General features: G+C 49.8%; 2 protein-coding genes across 19 annotated transcripts in view; one reads left to right on the top strand and one right to left on the bottom strand.

Moving 5' to 3' along the window:
* The window catches only part of LOC149371705 (uncharacterized), a 54,374-nt gene extending 45,601 nt beyond the window's left edge, over positions 1-8,773 (top strand). The window contains exon 9 of the mRNA XM_089565972.1: positions 8,326-8,773. Within this exon, the coding sequence (XP_089422098.1) occupies positions 8,326-8,430 (105 nt within the window). The 3' untranslated portion in view covers positions 8,431-8,773. The remainder of the gene's footprint in view (positions 1-8,325) is intronic.
* The window catches only part of LOC149371704 (prostasin-like), a 58,022-nt gene that overhangs the window by 6,881 nt on the left and 36,469 nt on the right, over positions 1-14,672 (bottom strand). For all 18 annotated transcript variants that reach the window (XM_089565965.1, XM_089565962.1, XM_089565963.1 and 15 more), the window contains 4 exons: positions 11,570-11,679; positions 9,739-9,842; positions 8,477-8,754; positions 7,762-7,934 (listed from right to left, as the gene is read on the bottom strand). In XM_089565965.1, the coding sequence (XP_089422091.1) occupies positions 7,762-7,934; positions 8,477-8,754; positions 9,739-9,842; positions 11,570-11,679 (665 nt within the window). The remainder of the gene's footprint in view (positions 1-7,761; positions 7,935-8,476; positions 8,755-9,738; positions 9,843-11,569; positions 11,680-14,672) is intronic.

Here is a 14,672-nt window from a genome sequence, read left to right as displayed (position 1 = left end):
TTGAATAAAGAATTTCTCTCCTCCTCCTCATTGTCCGGAAAACGGGTGGATGAGGAATAAAGTTGTTGATAACGGGGTGGGACCTAGTCTCGGGTCATCGTATATACACGCGTAATGAACTCACTCACATATTGAGCCCACTCCCTACTTTTGTTGGTGAAAATTTACTTTTTGTTTTAGCCTTTAGCTCTTCGTACCGCATTTCTGTTTTCGCGCCGACCACAGCGCAGACCTTGGCAATGCGCCAAGATGCTGCGCGTCGATAACACGATAACACCACGTCGTGTTTTTCTTTTGACTAGAGCTCCCATGGAAGGTGGGGAGAGAGGGGGGGGCTCTGCGAACTTGGCTAACTTGGCTGGTGAGCGCTTAACCATCCAAGAGGAGCGTAGCAGTTTAAACCAGAACCACTATGAAACATATCTTCTGCACTGAAATGCTATGAAGGGAGCCGGATCTTTAGACCCCCAAGTGATTTGGCAAGCTTGAGATTGGGACCGAAAATGCCCAACGCCTGACAGTCCTGCGTGTTTTTTCAACATCGCGTAAAACCGGCCGGTGTTCAGTATGTTCACTTTATCTCACCGCGATTTGCCGGCGCTGCTGGCTATCACAAAATCATCGGATCACGCTGTGGTAAAACAAACACCTTTCGAAGAGAACGATGCTAAACACCGGTGACAAGCACGCGTCTGACCGCGTGCTTTTGTTGATGAACGGGCGGGTGGGCGGACACATGCACATTTTAATTTTCGACTGCCCCAAAAATATCTGTTGAAACATTTTTCCAGCGTAATGAACTCTGCCCCCAAATTGATGTCTACTTTTTATGCGAAGCATACTACTTTAGCTACCACTTCAGCCCTTCACCGTGGTTCATCATCATCATCATCATTAGCCTGACTACACCCACTGCAGGGCAAAGGCCTCTCCCACGTCTCTCCAATTAACCCTGCCATTTGTCAGTTGCCGCCACTGTATCCCCGCAAACTTCTTAATCTCATCCGGCCACCTAACTTTCTGCTGTCCCCTGCTACGTTTGCTTTCTCTTGGAATCCACTCCGTTACCCTTAAGGACCAGCGGTTATCTTGCCTTCGCATTACATATAGCCCATTTCTTCCTCTTGATTTCAACTAAGATGTCATTAACCCGCGTTTGTTCCCTCACCCACTCCGCCCTCTTCCGATCTCTTAACGTTACACCTATCATTTTCCTTTCCATAGCTCGCTGCGTTGTTCTTAACTTAAGCTGAACCCTCTTTGTTAGCCTCCACGTTTCTGCCCCATAGGTGAGTACCGGTAGGATACAGCTGTTGTATACTTTTCTCTTCAGGGATATTGGTAAGCTACCATTCATGATCTGAGAGAACCTGCCATATGCGCTCCAACCCATTCTTATTATTCTAGTTATTTCCCTCTCATGATCCGGATCTGCGGTCACTACCTGCCCTAAGTAGACATATTCTCTTACTACTTCCAGCACCTCGCTACCAATTGCGAACTGCTGTTCCCTTGCTAGGCTGTTGAACATTACTTTGGTTTTCTGCATGTTAATTCTTAGCCCCACCGTTCTGCTCTGCCTGTATAACTGGTTGATCATGCTTTGCAGTTCTTGTCCTGAGTGGCTTAGCAAGGCAATGTCATCAGCGAATCGCAAATTACTCAAGTATTCTCCATTAACTCTTATCCCTAACTGTTCCCATTCCAGTCCCGGAATACCTCCTGTAAGCAGGCAGTGAAGAGCATTGGCGAGATCGTGTCTCCCTGCCTGACACCTTTCCGTATTGGAATTTTATTGCTGACTTTATGGAGAACTATAGTAGCTGTGCAATCACCGTGGTTATGCGCCTCCAAATCACGTGATACATGACGTCACGACAGTGGAGAAACGGGGGCCCACCTCGCGCCGTCGCTGTGGTTGTGCGCCTCCGAATTACGCGACACGATGATGCTTCGCATTCTCCAGGCTTAACCAAGTTAAACCTCAGCCATTTTTTTTTGAAAAAAAGTGGGTTCCGTATGTGAGTATATACGGTATTTTGCCCCATTTTCTGGTTGTGAGATCGTGCGTGTGGTGGCGATGCAACTGAATTGATTACGCGTCTGCCTTTTTGCCATTCTGTCACTATTCTGGGCCTCATCCCCTCAGCTGCTATCTCACTACTGTGACACCTCCCCTGCATGCACCCTGTGCGGCGACCCTCACGCCACACTCTCCCACATCCTTTTCGGCTGCCCTGCTGATCCTCCCCCGCAGGGACAGCCCGCGCGTTATCAAGTTGGGAGGACTGGGAGGTCGTGCTCTCGTCTCCGGACCCGCCATCGCAGCTTGCTGCGGTGCTTCGGGGTGCCGACGTCATGGCCACACCACATGAACGTTCCGACGTAGAGTGGGACCGTGCGGTGGTCCAGGGACCCAAGGGGGGTCTAAACACACTTGCAATAATAAAGTTTCTCTCTCTCTCTTGTTAGAGTGTGCCTTAATTGTGAAAGCAGCAAAACATCGCGAAAACCGAAGCTGTACTGTACACAGTGCCAGCGCCTAGGATGCTCGGTGGCGTTGGATCGGGACATGAAGATTAAGCGAAAGAACTCACTTTATTAACTCTCGAGGAACTGCAGCCGCCGCGCATACGGCACTGAACAAAGTCGCATGCGCGGCACTGTGCGACTTTATTCATTGTGTCGCTTACAAATCGTCCGGAGAAACGCGCCATGGGGGGCCCGTTAGACGGGGAAAGAGTTCCTCGCCCCTTTCACGTGATGATTGACTAAGCGGGTTGTGCGTGGCAACTTGTTTGCTACGTTGAATTTATATGTGGAAGCGTTGAACGCCGTTACAAATGGATGTACTCGGTGCGAAATGAACTGGGGGCATAGGCGCTGAGTTTTCAATCTGCTGGGGAGCTGGGAAACAATCAGCGCCTTCTCCCTCCCCTGCATATATTCTCCTTGCCAAGAGATGTACAGTCCCTGTCAAAAGTATATACAGCCCAAGGGGTTTGCTTCTAAACTGTTTAGTGCGGCTCCCTAGCACCTCTAGCAGTCCAAAGCTTGGCAGGATTAAGGACTCGAAGACAATTATTGTTCGAGAGATTACGGTCCCTTAGGATGCATAACTGGGCACGCTGCAGGCGCCGTAAGCGAACCCCTTGGGCTGTATACTTTTGACGGGGGCTGTACATATATAGATATGGACAGGCTATGCATGTGTAAGAATCAGTTTAATATTTCTCTTAGTCGATTGAATATGCTAAGGAATGACCCCGTATATTGCAGTGCAGTGCAGTGCAGTTAAGATACCAAAAATAAATAAATAATGAAGAAAAGAAGCTTGAAAATACCTAAACTCTTCTAAGAAAAGCCAACAGCCACAGAAACCAAGGTAGACAGGGAATTTTTTTATTGATTTATTTTGTGCTGTTGTTTAATTTAGATAATTACTGAATATGTTATCGCTTAAAGCTAATTGAGCAGAAAAGCAGAAGAAAAAAATCTCTGCCTCTCCCGTAACCGAGAGTAGAGTAAGCATGAAATGTTTACGGGCCTAATGTCATCTCGGTGGACACCCGAACCGCACCGTACAGGAAGGGAGGAACGCCACCACCCGTTCAGCGCGCGATGCCTTGCCATTTGAACGCAAGGTTTTTTGAGGAAAGGAAATGGCACAGTAATTCTCTGCCATCTCGGTGGACACCCGAACCGCACCGTAAAGGAAGGGAGGAACGCCACCACCCGTTCGGCGCGATGCCTTGCCCTTTGAACGCAGCGCTTCTCCCCCGGGCCCCTGTGCGCCTGCGCGGCTTTGCTTCGATGCGCGAAGCCCCTAAGAGATCACGTATGACAACGAAGTGTATCGTGGCATTTATGTGCTTTTTGCACGCGTTATTAGAAATCGGAAATTATAATTCCGTGCATTATCAAACGCACAGCTCGACTGATATCTTGATAAACATTGAGAAGGCACTGGCAGCAGTTATTTTTTGTGACTCGTTTGGAGGCCAACCGGCGCTTGCATGCCGGTCGCGTAGGAGGGCTTAGAGAGTCTCGTTAAATCTCGTTAAGTCTCGTACGGTGCCCGGATGTTCTCGTTTCAGAGCAGCACAGTGCGGCGCTTCTTCACCACTGAGCGCCATATAGGTCCACAGGCCGAGAGGCCTCTGCGCTTCTATAGAACGGCTGCTGGTTTTAAGCAGTCTGTTTGTACTGACTTGCCAGGAGTCGACCTGACTGAGACGCCCGCGTCTCGGCTGAGCGAGATAATCGCGTGCGTGCGCCTTGGCGCCGACGACAAGCGGCGCACCGCGGTACGCAAGTGGCGCACGTGGTGCACAAGTCGTCTCCCTCCGCAGGTTCGCGACTTTGAGTGGAGGAGGAGATGGAGAGTCCTCCCCACGCGCGAACGCCTCTTATCATGGGGCCTTGTGCCCAACGCCCAGTGCGCGCAATGTGGAGCGCGAGAGACAGCGCGACACACTTTCTTTGAGTGCCGTGTTGCCCGGATAATGTGGTGGCAGGTGTATCGGATGTTTTCAGTTCGTGCCGGGCCAGGCATCCGGCAACCACGGAATTATTTTGGCAAACTAGTGTTTATGTCCACTATGTTTGTTTTGTGGCGTCGCCGCTGTCTGGCCGAAGCCCGGCGTCAACCGGCGACGGCTATGTACCCCGCGTTGCAGAGCCTGCGGCTCCTCATCTGGCAATACCTGTCTGAAAGGCTTGCAGCGGATGGGGAGGCGCGGTTTCTGCGACGGTGGCACACACGCTTCTTTGTCGTGCACGAAGGTCGGCTGGTTATGCCGGCGCTGCGGTATTAGCCGGGCCGACCCCCCCCCCCCCCCCCACCTCTCTTCACCGACTATGCTGGCCAATCACCCTGAGAAAGATCCTTGCCCCCCCCCCCCCCCCCCCCCCGTGCGTCGTTGCTACGGGAGGCTGATTCTTTTTGTCCAGTGTTCGTTCTATGCACTATAGGCTGTAATTTGTGATATGTACGGTGTGTTAAAATAAGGTCATGGTGTTTCTGGGTGGCCACCCACTTTGTATACATTTGTTTTGCCCTCAGTCATGAGTGTGTTTCCGATGTTTTGTTTGTTTGCACTGTTGAATAAACTTCCCTTTTATTCAGAGCTAGTGGATTTCAGTGCTCGGATGATGGCTCTCGGTCTCGGCGTGACGTCACCACACTGCCGACAACGGGAGCTAAAAGCATTTCATGCTTTAAAAAATCTCTGCCTCTCCCGTAACCGAGAGTAGAGTAAGCATGAAATGTTTACGGGCCTAATGTCATCTCGGTGGACACCCGAACCGCACCGTACAGGAAGGGAGGAACGCCACCACCCGTTCGGCGCGATGCCTTGCCCTTTGAACGCAGCGCTCCCCCGGGCCCCTGTGCGCCTGCGCGGCTTTGCTTCGATGCGCGAAGCCCGATCACGTATGACAACGAAGTGTATCGTGGCATTTATGTGCTTTTTGCACGCGTTATTAGAAATCGGAAATTATAATTCCGTGCATTATCAAACGCACAGCGACTGATACGGTATCTTGATAAACATTGAGAAGGCACTGGCAGCAGTTATTTTTTGTGACTCCTTTGGAGACCAACCGGCGCTTGCATGCCGGTCGCGTAGGAGGGCTTAGAGAGTCTCGTTAAATCTCGTTAAGTCTCGTACGGTGCCCGGATGTTCTCGTTTCAGAGCCCGGTTGGCTGGAATTCAGTGCCCGGATGAGTGGATTTCAGTGCCCGGATGATGGCTCTCGGTCTCGGCGTGACGTCACCACACTGCCGACAACGGGGGCTAAAAGCATTTCATGCTTAAAACAACCACATGCCGCCGAATGCAAAAATTCAGGGGGGCACTTTGTTGACCTAAAGTGCGGTGAGGCGAAAGCGCGGCACGTGTTGCTGCTTGTGTCACTGATGCGTTGTTAAGATGTTAGGCTTCGCCTCTGGGGAAACGCAGGATGGTGGTGGTGAAAACTTTGATTGTACACAGGAGAGTTTGGGACACGCTAAGAGTGAAACGCGACAGCGTCTTGCAACGCTGCCAGGGAGTCCATAGAACGCCATCGCCCCTTCGGTTCTACGCCTAAGGTCGTCGGTAAATTGGTTTTTGAGGAAAGGAAATGTATCTGCTCGCATATCTGGGTGGACACCTGAACCTCGCCGTAACGGGAAGGGAGGAAGATATGAGTGAACGGAGACACAGTATTCACTAGACGCGCCTTTGTTCATTCCAAACCATCGAGCAATAAAGACAAAAAAAAAAGCTGGCATGGCGGAGTGGTTAGCATGCTCTTCTCGCATTCTGGAGACCGGGGTTCGATCCCGAACTCGACCAATTTCCTACTCAGTTTTATTTATTTATCTGGCCTGACTATAAAGGCTAATTAGGCTAATTGGGCAATTAAGCAATGAACTAAACTCAGTCCCACTTACTTGGAGCATCACTATACGATCCCTTTAATTGGTTGCATGGTTACTAGCCAAAGTACAATTGGCCCCGGTTGAAATTGGCGCACTGTGACGTCACGACCGTTTCGACCAATTGAAAAGCGTGACATTTCTGTCGACAACTGCTGCTTACAACGATGAGGCATTAAAGGCTTCCGCCTTAAAACAACCACTTCGCAAATCCAACACTCCGCAACAACAACCAATGCAAAGAAACAGGAATGGGATGTACGGAAAACATTAGCGTGACACATTCGACAAACCACTTTTTGTTGCGAAAGCAACACTACGCTAGTCGCCGAGCCATTTCGCGGAGCCCAGGAAAGGCCATACTGCGCATGCGCGAGGAGCAGTGACGTCACACGGCGCACAGCTGGCGTGCCGCCGCCGTCGCTGCCGCCGCCGCGCTCGCAGTTGCACATGCGCAGTAGCGGCGCATAGCTAGCGTGCCGGGGCCGCTGCCGCGCGCTCTCCATCGCCTCTCTCTCTCACCTCGTTGCTTTCGCAATCCTCCAGGTTTAACCAGAGCTAAACTACTGCCGATTTTCTTTTTTCAAGCAGGGTAAAGGAACATAAAGCGTAACTGCGCCCCGCGGTGGGCCGTTTGAACTGCGCTTTGGAAGGGGCAAACTGCGAAAAACCTCGAACTCAAAACATGTCGAAACCTGATGAGGTTGCCCACCTCTGGTGCCGGAAAGCCAATCGAAATTAGAAAAAAAAAAAACGTTGACGCAGCCCTGACGCCAGAGCAGGGAACCGGCATATAGCCAATGAAAGCCGGACGAGGCATCGTGTGATTCTGTGCGCAGCCCAGCCAGTCGAGTGCGCGAATACCGAGTGACATTTTTCATGTGAATATGTAGTTTTCTGCGTTCTTGACTGGTGGTTAGAGGTCTCAGCATGAGAGATGAGCACTGAATAAAAAAATGATCACTGAAAGCATGAAAACAAACGACACAGAAAGACAAAAGCACAGATGCTCCATTACAAGTGACACCGACCAATTGTGACGCGTGTGACGACAGATTGTGACGGGGAGGGGTTTTCTTGGCACATGTTGAAGGCTGTTGGGGGTTTCTTGCGGCAAAAAAAAAAATGAGAGCCCCTGCTTTATGTTGCCGCAGCCGCCAATGCGCATGAGCAGGTGGCGACAACGGATTAGGTAGCGCCCGGCTTTTCTGCGTAGGTTCAACGGGGCAGCCAGTGTGTCGCAGAACATGTCGAAACTAGCCACCCGCAAAGCCTGGTTTATCTTTCGCGGAAATACGAAGCTACAAAGATTCTGGCTTCACTTCTTCGCACGGTACCTGGCACGCGTCGACTCCGCCCTCGGTGATGTTTCCAGCGCAGAGAAAGTCCTGGTCCACACCGTGGCGAAATACGGTCTTATACGTGCCGAGCTTCATGTAGAGCTTGTCGCATTCCTCGTTGCTCACAAGCGGCACATCGGCTTCCTGGAGGTTGGTCTGCAGTTTTCCCCCTGCGTAGAACGGAGACCGCAATATGTGCCTCCAGTAACTTACCGTCGTGGTACTGCGAATTTCAGCGACATAAGCTGATGTCACTCAGAGGGTTTAGTAACTCTGGGTGCGGGAAGTGCCGGGTTAAAGTAAGCAGACGTGGCATTCCGCGCTCGATTGGGAAACCGGTTTCGGGGGAAGGTGGGGAAACCTTCAGCGTCGCAACGCAACCGGCTTGCGGTCGCAGTTTTTGTTGAAACTTCGTGCACGTTTGTCTCACTTTCTGCGCAATTGGCGTTCTGTGAACTGCCATATTCATACCGCTAGCTGCAATAACAGGTATATCCTATATGCTGTGATGGCGCTGACATTTGCTTATGTCCCATTTTTTTTTCTCATTTTTGGTTCTAGGCTGCTGTCTCAAAACTAGGTTGTCCTCAACCCGATAGGCAGGTTGGAATGAATTCACAAGGTCGCTCTCGGTCAATCAGCGCATTTCGTGACACCGCGCATTGACGACAACTCTGATGCCATCGCACTGCCAGCTGGAGAGAAGGCGTACCGAACCCGTTGTGTCCCCAGCCGAGGATGACGCCCCTGTGGGCGTCCATCGTGGCCTCTTGGTCCGGCAAGCAGGCGGCCGGCATCTGTCCTTCGCTGACGCCCGCGTCCTTGTGCAGCAGCAGCAGTGCCAGGTCGGCGTTCTGCTGCTTGCCGTTGTAGGCCGGGTGCAGGTGCACCGTCTTGACCTTGCGCTCCACCGTGTTCGACATGGCCCCACGCACGCGGCTCCTGGATATGTCCAGGCTGCCCATGCGCACGAAGAACTCCGTGTTGTTTCTGCACCCCGAAAAGGTTGTCCCGTGTCAGCCTAGCAGGTGAAAATCGCAACTGGTCTAACTGGTTTAAGGAACAATTTCCCAGTTGATTCCAGTTGGATACCAGTTGGATGCAACTGGAATTCAGCTGGTAGCCAACTGGAAACAACTGGAGTCAACTGGGAAATTGTTCCTTACACCAGTTTGACCAGTTACGATTTTGACCAAACGACGCGCGTCAAGGGAACATGTTGTAAACGAAGGGTATTAACGTGGTCAAACCGAGTAGACGTGCGAAGCACGTGTTCATTCTTCAGTTGGAGGGTACACTTTAGCTGAGTAAGACCTGTTAGCTTTAGTGAGTTATTACTCATATATGCAGAATTGGTGATTCTCTACGGCGAGTCCTCATACCACTACCAGCGCAGTGGCGCAGATGCGCCACTGCACTGGCAGGTGACTGTTCCTTTTACATCCACCAGTTGAGATTGTGCGACCCATGTAGCTCTTCCCGAGCAACCTCTTGCGACCAATAATTAGTTTAACTGCCACCTGCCTCCTACAGCTGGCGCGACGCTCCTCCGGACTTTCCCGAGCTTCCTCGCATTGGCTGCAGCTTCCGCGACTCTCCTCCGAAGTAACCCGAGCTTACTCGAGTTGCACCCATGCTTCACACAAGGCAGAACAAGACAAGTCAATATTCTTGCTCGGGATCGGTGCGTCTGGATTAGTGCTAATTCGCACTAAAAGGATGAAGACCTTATGGATCTGAGGGCAAAGAAATGGTTGCCCTCCTGGCCCATCCATGCTCACTGAACACGAAGCCTCGTTTACTACAGAAACGTTTTTGCCGTTATCTATTACCGAAGAAAGTTAGAGAAATGAATAAGTGTAGACATTTGTGTTTCTTCGTTTTTGTCTTGAATCAAGTAGGGTGGATGCGCCCTTTCTGTTTCATTAGAGTTCAAGCAGTCTGTCCCTTTGAAGGCCAGACACCGCTACTCACGCCTTGTAGAAGCAGTGCGCTGCTGACAAAACGACCTGCTTCGTGATCAGGGCGCCTCCGCACCAGAAGTTGTCCACTTTGATCTTGTCCCGAAACACCGCAACCTGGCGAGTAGGACAGACTGCCGTCAGTGCGAAATACTGCGGCCACACCACTAATGGTACGCTGAGAGGACTGAGGGGAGATTGCACTAGAAAAGCTAACCGCCCTCTATATGCAATGCCTTTGACCTCCAGCGTACCGGATGCCTTGAAGAACGCCCACGTTATCTTAATTCGTAAGAAAGGAGACGTCAGTTACTTGAATAATTGCAGACCGATCAGCTTATTGTCTGTTGCCTACAAGGCATTTACTAAGGTAATCGCTAATAGGGTCAGGACCTTAGACTTCAATCATCCAAATGATCAGGCAGGCTTTCGTAAAGGATACTCGACAATAGACCACATTCCCATTATCAGTCAGGTGATAGAGAAATACGCAGAGTATAATTAACCCCTATATGTAGCCTTCATTGATTACGAGAAGGCATTTGACTCAGTGGAAACCTGAGCTGTCATGCAGGCATTACGAAACAAGGATGTAGAATAGTATTAAATGAAAATCTTGGAAGGTATCTATAACGACTGAACAGCTACCATAGTGCTCCATAAAGTCAGCAGTAAAATTCCAATAAGGGAGGGTGTCAGGCAGGGAGACTCAATCTCGCCAATGCTATTCACCGCCTGTTTACAGTAAGTATTCCGAGGCCTGAAGTTGGACCAGTTTGGGTGAACAGTTAATGGAGAATAGCTAAATAATCTGCGATTCGCTGATGACATTGCCTTGTTAAGTCACTCAGGAGATTAGCTGCAAAGCATGATCAGTGAGTTCGACAGGCAGAGCAGAACGGGGGGTCTAAAAATTAACATGCAGCAAACCAAAGTAATTTTCAACAGTATAGCAAGGGAAGAGCAGTTCGCATTTGGTAGCAGTAAGCCAATATGTCTACTTAGGGCAGGTAGTGACCGCTGATCCGGATCATGAGAGGGAAGTAACTAGAAGGATACGAATGGGGTGGAGCGCATATGGCAGGTTCTCTCAGATCATGAATGGCAGTTTACCAATATCTTTCAAGAGAAAAGTATGCACCAGCTGTATCTTAATTACCAGTCATCACCTATGGGGCAGAAACGTGGAGGCTAACGGAGAGGTTTCAGCTTAAGTTAAGGAGAACGCAGCGAGCTAGGGAATGAAAAATGAGAGGTTTCACGTAAAGAGATCGGAAGCGGGCGGAGTGGTTGAGGGAACAAACGCGGGTTAATGACATCCTAGTCGAAATCGAGAGGAAGAAATGGGCTTGGGCAGGGCATGTAATGCGAATGCGAGATAACCGCTGATCCTTAAGGGTAACGGAGTGGATTCCACGACAAGGCAGGTGTAATAGGAGGCGCAGAAAGTTAGGTGGGCGGATGAGAGGATACGGTGGCCGCGCCCCGCAAAGGACAGGGTTAGTTGGAGACACAAGGAGAGGCCTTGACCTGCAGTGGGCGCAGTTAGGTTGATGATGATGATGATGAAAAGCAGCTACGCGTAGTCTTGAATTGTGGCCCACGTCATAACACGCGTAACGTGATCGGACAGCGTTGGTCATTTACGGATGTCTTCCCTGGTTACTTATCTATGACTATGCTTTAAAATTCGATATGTAATCATGCCTGGACGCAGCACATACGCTTGCTCATGCAAGCAAAAGTGGCGATACAAAAGTGCGCTTTCAGTCGCGTACACGCATATTTAGGCGCATTTCTTTCGAGGCTAAAAGGACAGGCTGTGCCCGTTAGACAGAACTTACCACGAATGGGTAGTCTCCATGCTTGCGGACGCTCCTGCCTCCAAGCACGTAGTGCACCGGGAACCTTTGCTTGTCTTCGCCGTCCTTGCTGGGAGGGTTCCTGCCGCACACTGAGAAGCGTATGCAGTTAACCAGGCATACTCCCTGACTCGGATGAGTAACCCAGGCTAGGAACAGGAGTGGTTTGAAAACTCGGGCTATGCGGAACTGCCTGTGCTACGCCAAGGCTGGTGGCATGTTTTCTTGTTTGCAGTGATGCACAAGACATTACATGGATCACCGCATGGTATTCACCTACAACCGCTTAATGATTTATAATCGAATTTTAGTGCGTAGCACTAAAGAAGTCGCTAGCAATAAAGGTGCCCTGTGTCGGGGTGAAGCCTGAGGAGCGGGGAGCAGAGGGGTACCTGGCGTGCGCTCAAGGACAAGAGGGGACGGTCACTTGACTCTCGGTGCGGCAGCGAACCTGCGCTGCAGTTGTTCCACTGGGCGATTAAATAAAAAGAATTCTTAATCGAATTCAGTAGTTAGACGAAATGCGAATTAGGTGCGCTAGCAGTTCGGTTTTCCTTTCGGTTCAGGTGTTTACATCCACTGTTCCCGGATGGCAGTTCGGTTAGCAATAATGGGTTAATGTCCATATATGTGTGTTAAATAGCACCACTGATGAGAATGAATCTGCCTGTGCATTATTTTTGGATGTTTCGAAGGCATTCGACTCCGTTAATCATGATGTGTTGTCTGATAAACTTAAGTATGGCTTTCCTGTCTTTTCTTGTTGACTGTCTTGCTAACCGCTCACAAATCGTTGCACTAGGGACGCCGAAGCTCCGGGACCAGGATGGCGATAAAGGGACCCCTGCATCTCCACCAGATGTTACGTGGCTGCCAGTCGAAGAATGAGGAGTGATGAACGATGGACAAGAGATGATTTAATGGCCGCTGGCCTAGCGCGAGCGCTCCGTCCCGCGCCACTGGCTGCTTCGTCTTCTTCGTAACAATATAAAAATGATTTACAACAACTAAGATCTGGTGTTCCGCAAGGATCTATATTAGCGCCTATTTTCTGTAATATATATGTCAACGACTTGACCAATGCCTGTAAAAATTGCCGTACATTCCACTATGTCGATGACACGCTTCTGGTTGCTGCACACAAGTACTATCCTATTGCATTGTCATACGTTCAACACGACTGCGAGCAAGAAATAGAGTTGTTCAGCAATAACTTAATCACAGTGAACAACAAAAAGACGCAGTCAGTATGTTTTCATAGTTACTTAAAGCCAATTTCTCAAGAGTTACCTATTTTTCTTCGCCGACCTAACTGCGTACAGTGTAAATGTCCTCCGATTATGCCTATTTCAGCGGTCAAATACCTGGGCGTATTTTTTGGCTCAAACACGTCCTGGAATTGCTATTGGCTTTTGTGTGTTCTGAACTCCGGAAATACAATACAAGAAGCAAGGCGCACATAAAAAAATCACGGCATATGCTGCTTCCAATTTTCATGCAAGTGGAACAGCGTGAGAGAAGAAATTCAGATATAAATTATTTAGCGGCGATCCGTGTGTTCGGGGACATAACGCATAATTTTAAACAAAAAATGCGCCATAAACTATATGAGAGAAGCCAACAGCTACAGAAACCAAGGGGCACAGGGGATTTTTTTAAAATTAATTTATTTTGTGCTGTTGTTAGATTTAGAATATTACTGAATATGTTATCGCTTAAAGCTAATTGATCAGAAAAGCAGAAGAAAAACAACCACATGCCGCCGGTGGGATCCGAACCCACGACCTCCGAATTACGCGTCCGGTGCTCTACCGCTGAGCTACGGCGACGGCTGTCAATTCTTCTGCTTTCGGGGGTATTTATGTTTACAAATAGCCTAACCTTACGAGTGTTCACCAGCGCCACCCATGCTCTTAAGCGGCGGACGTAGCACGTCCTGAGTTACCGCTGATGTGACGTAGAACGTCATCGAACGGCGAGAGTGGAAGCTGCGTGAGAACCCTCTTATGCTTCCTATGGCGTCAAGGCTGCCAGAACCGAGGCCCTCGCTAAGCAATTAAGCAAACAAGACAGGGGTGGATGAGGGGCTCGTTATAAATATGAGAGAGGCCAACAGCCACAGAAACCAAGGGACACGAGGGATTTTTTTTAAATTAATTTATTTTGTGCTGTTGTTCGATTTAGAATATTGCTGAATATGTTATCGCTTAAAGCTAATTGATCAGAAAAGCAGAAGAAAAAACAACCACATGTCGCCGGTGGGATCCGAACCCACGACCTCCAATTACGCATCCGGTTCTCTACCGCTGAGCTACGGCGACGGCTGTCAATTCTGCTTTCGGGGGTATTTATGTTTACAAATAGCCTAACCTTAAGAGTGTTCACCGGTGCCACCCACGTTCTTAAGCGGCGGACGTAGCACGTCCTGAGTTACCGCTGATGTGACGTAGAACGTCATCGAACGGCGAGAGGAAGCTACGTGAGAACCCTCTTATGCTTCCTATGGCGTCAAGGCTGCCAGAACCGAGGCCCTCGCTAAGCAATTAAGCAAACAAGACAGGGGGGGATGAGGGGTCGGAGGTCGTGGGTTCGGATCCCACCGGCGGCATGTGGTTGTTTTTCTTCTGCTTTTCTGATCAATTAGCTTTAAGCGATAACATATTCAGTAATATTAACTCGAACAGCAGCACAAAATAAATAAATTAAAAAAAATCCCTCGTGTCCCTTGGTTTCTGTGGCTGTTGGCTTCTCTCATATTTATAACGAGCCCCTCATCCCCCCCTGTCTTGTTTGCTTAATTGCTTAGCGAGGGCCTCGGTTCTGGCAGCCTTGACGCCATAGGAATCATAAGAGGGTTCTCACGCAGCTTCCACTCTCGCCGTTCGATGACGTTCTACGTCACATCAGCGGTAACTCAGGACGTGCTACGTCAGCCGCTTAAGAGCATGGGTGGCGCTGGTGAACACTCTTAAGTTTAGGCTATTTGTAAACATAAATACCCCCTAAAGCAGAATTGACAGCCGTCGCCGTAGCTCAGCGGTAGAGCACCGGACGCGTAATTCGGAGGTCACGGGTTCGGATCCCA

Source organism: Amblyomma mixtum, chromosome 1, assembly GCF_055824585.1.
Source record: "Amblyomma mixtum isolate Tamu chromosome 1, ASM5582458v1, whole genome shotgun sequence".
Taxonomy (NCBI): Eukaryota; Metazoa; Arthropoda; class Arachnida; order Ixodida; family Ixodidae; genus Amblyomma; species Amblyomma mixtum.
The sequence above is the reverse complement of the archived record's forward strand: the minus strand, read 5'-3'. Positions and strand labels throughout refer to the sequence as shown.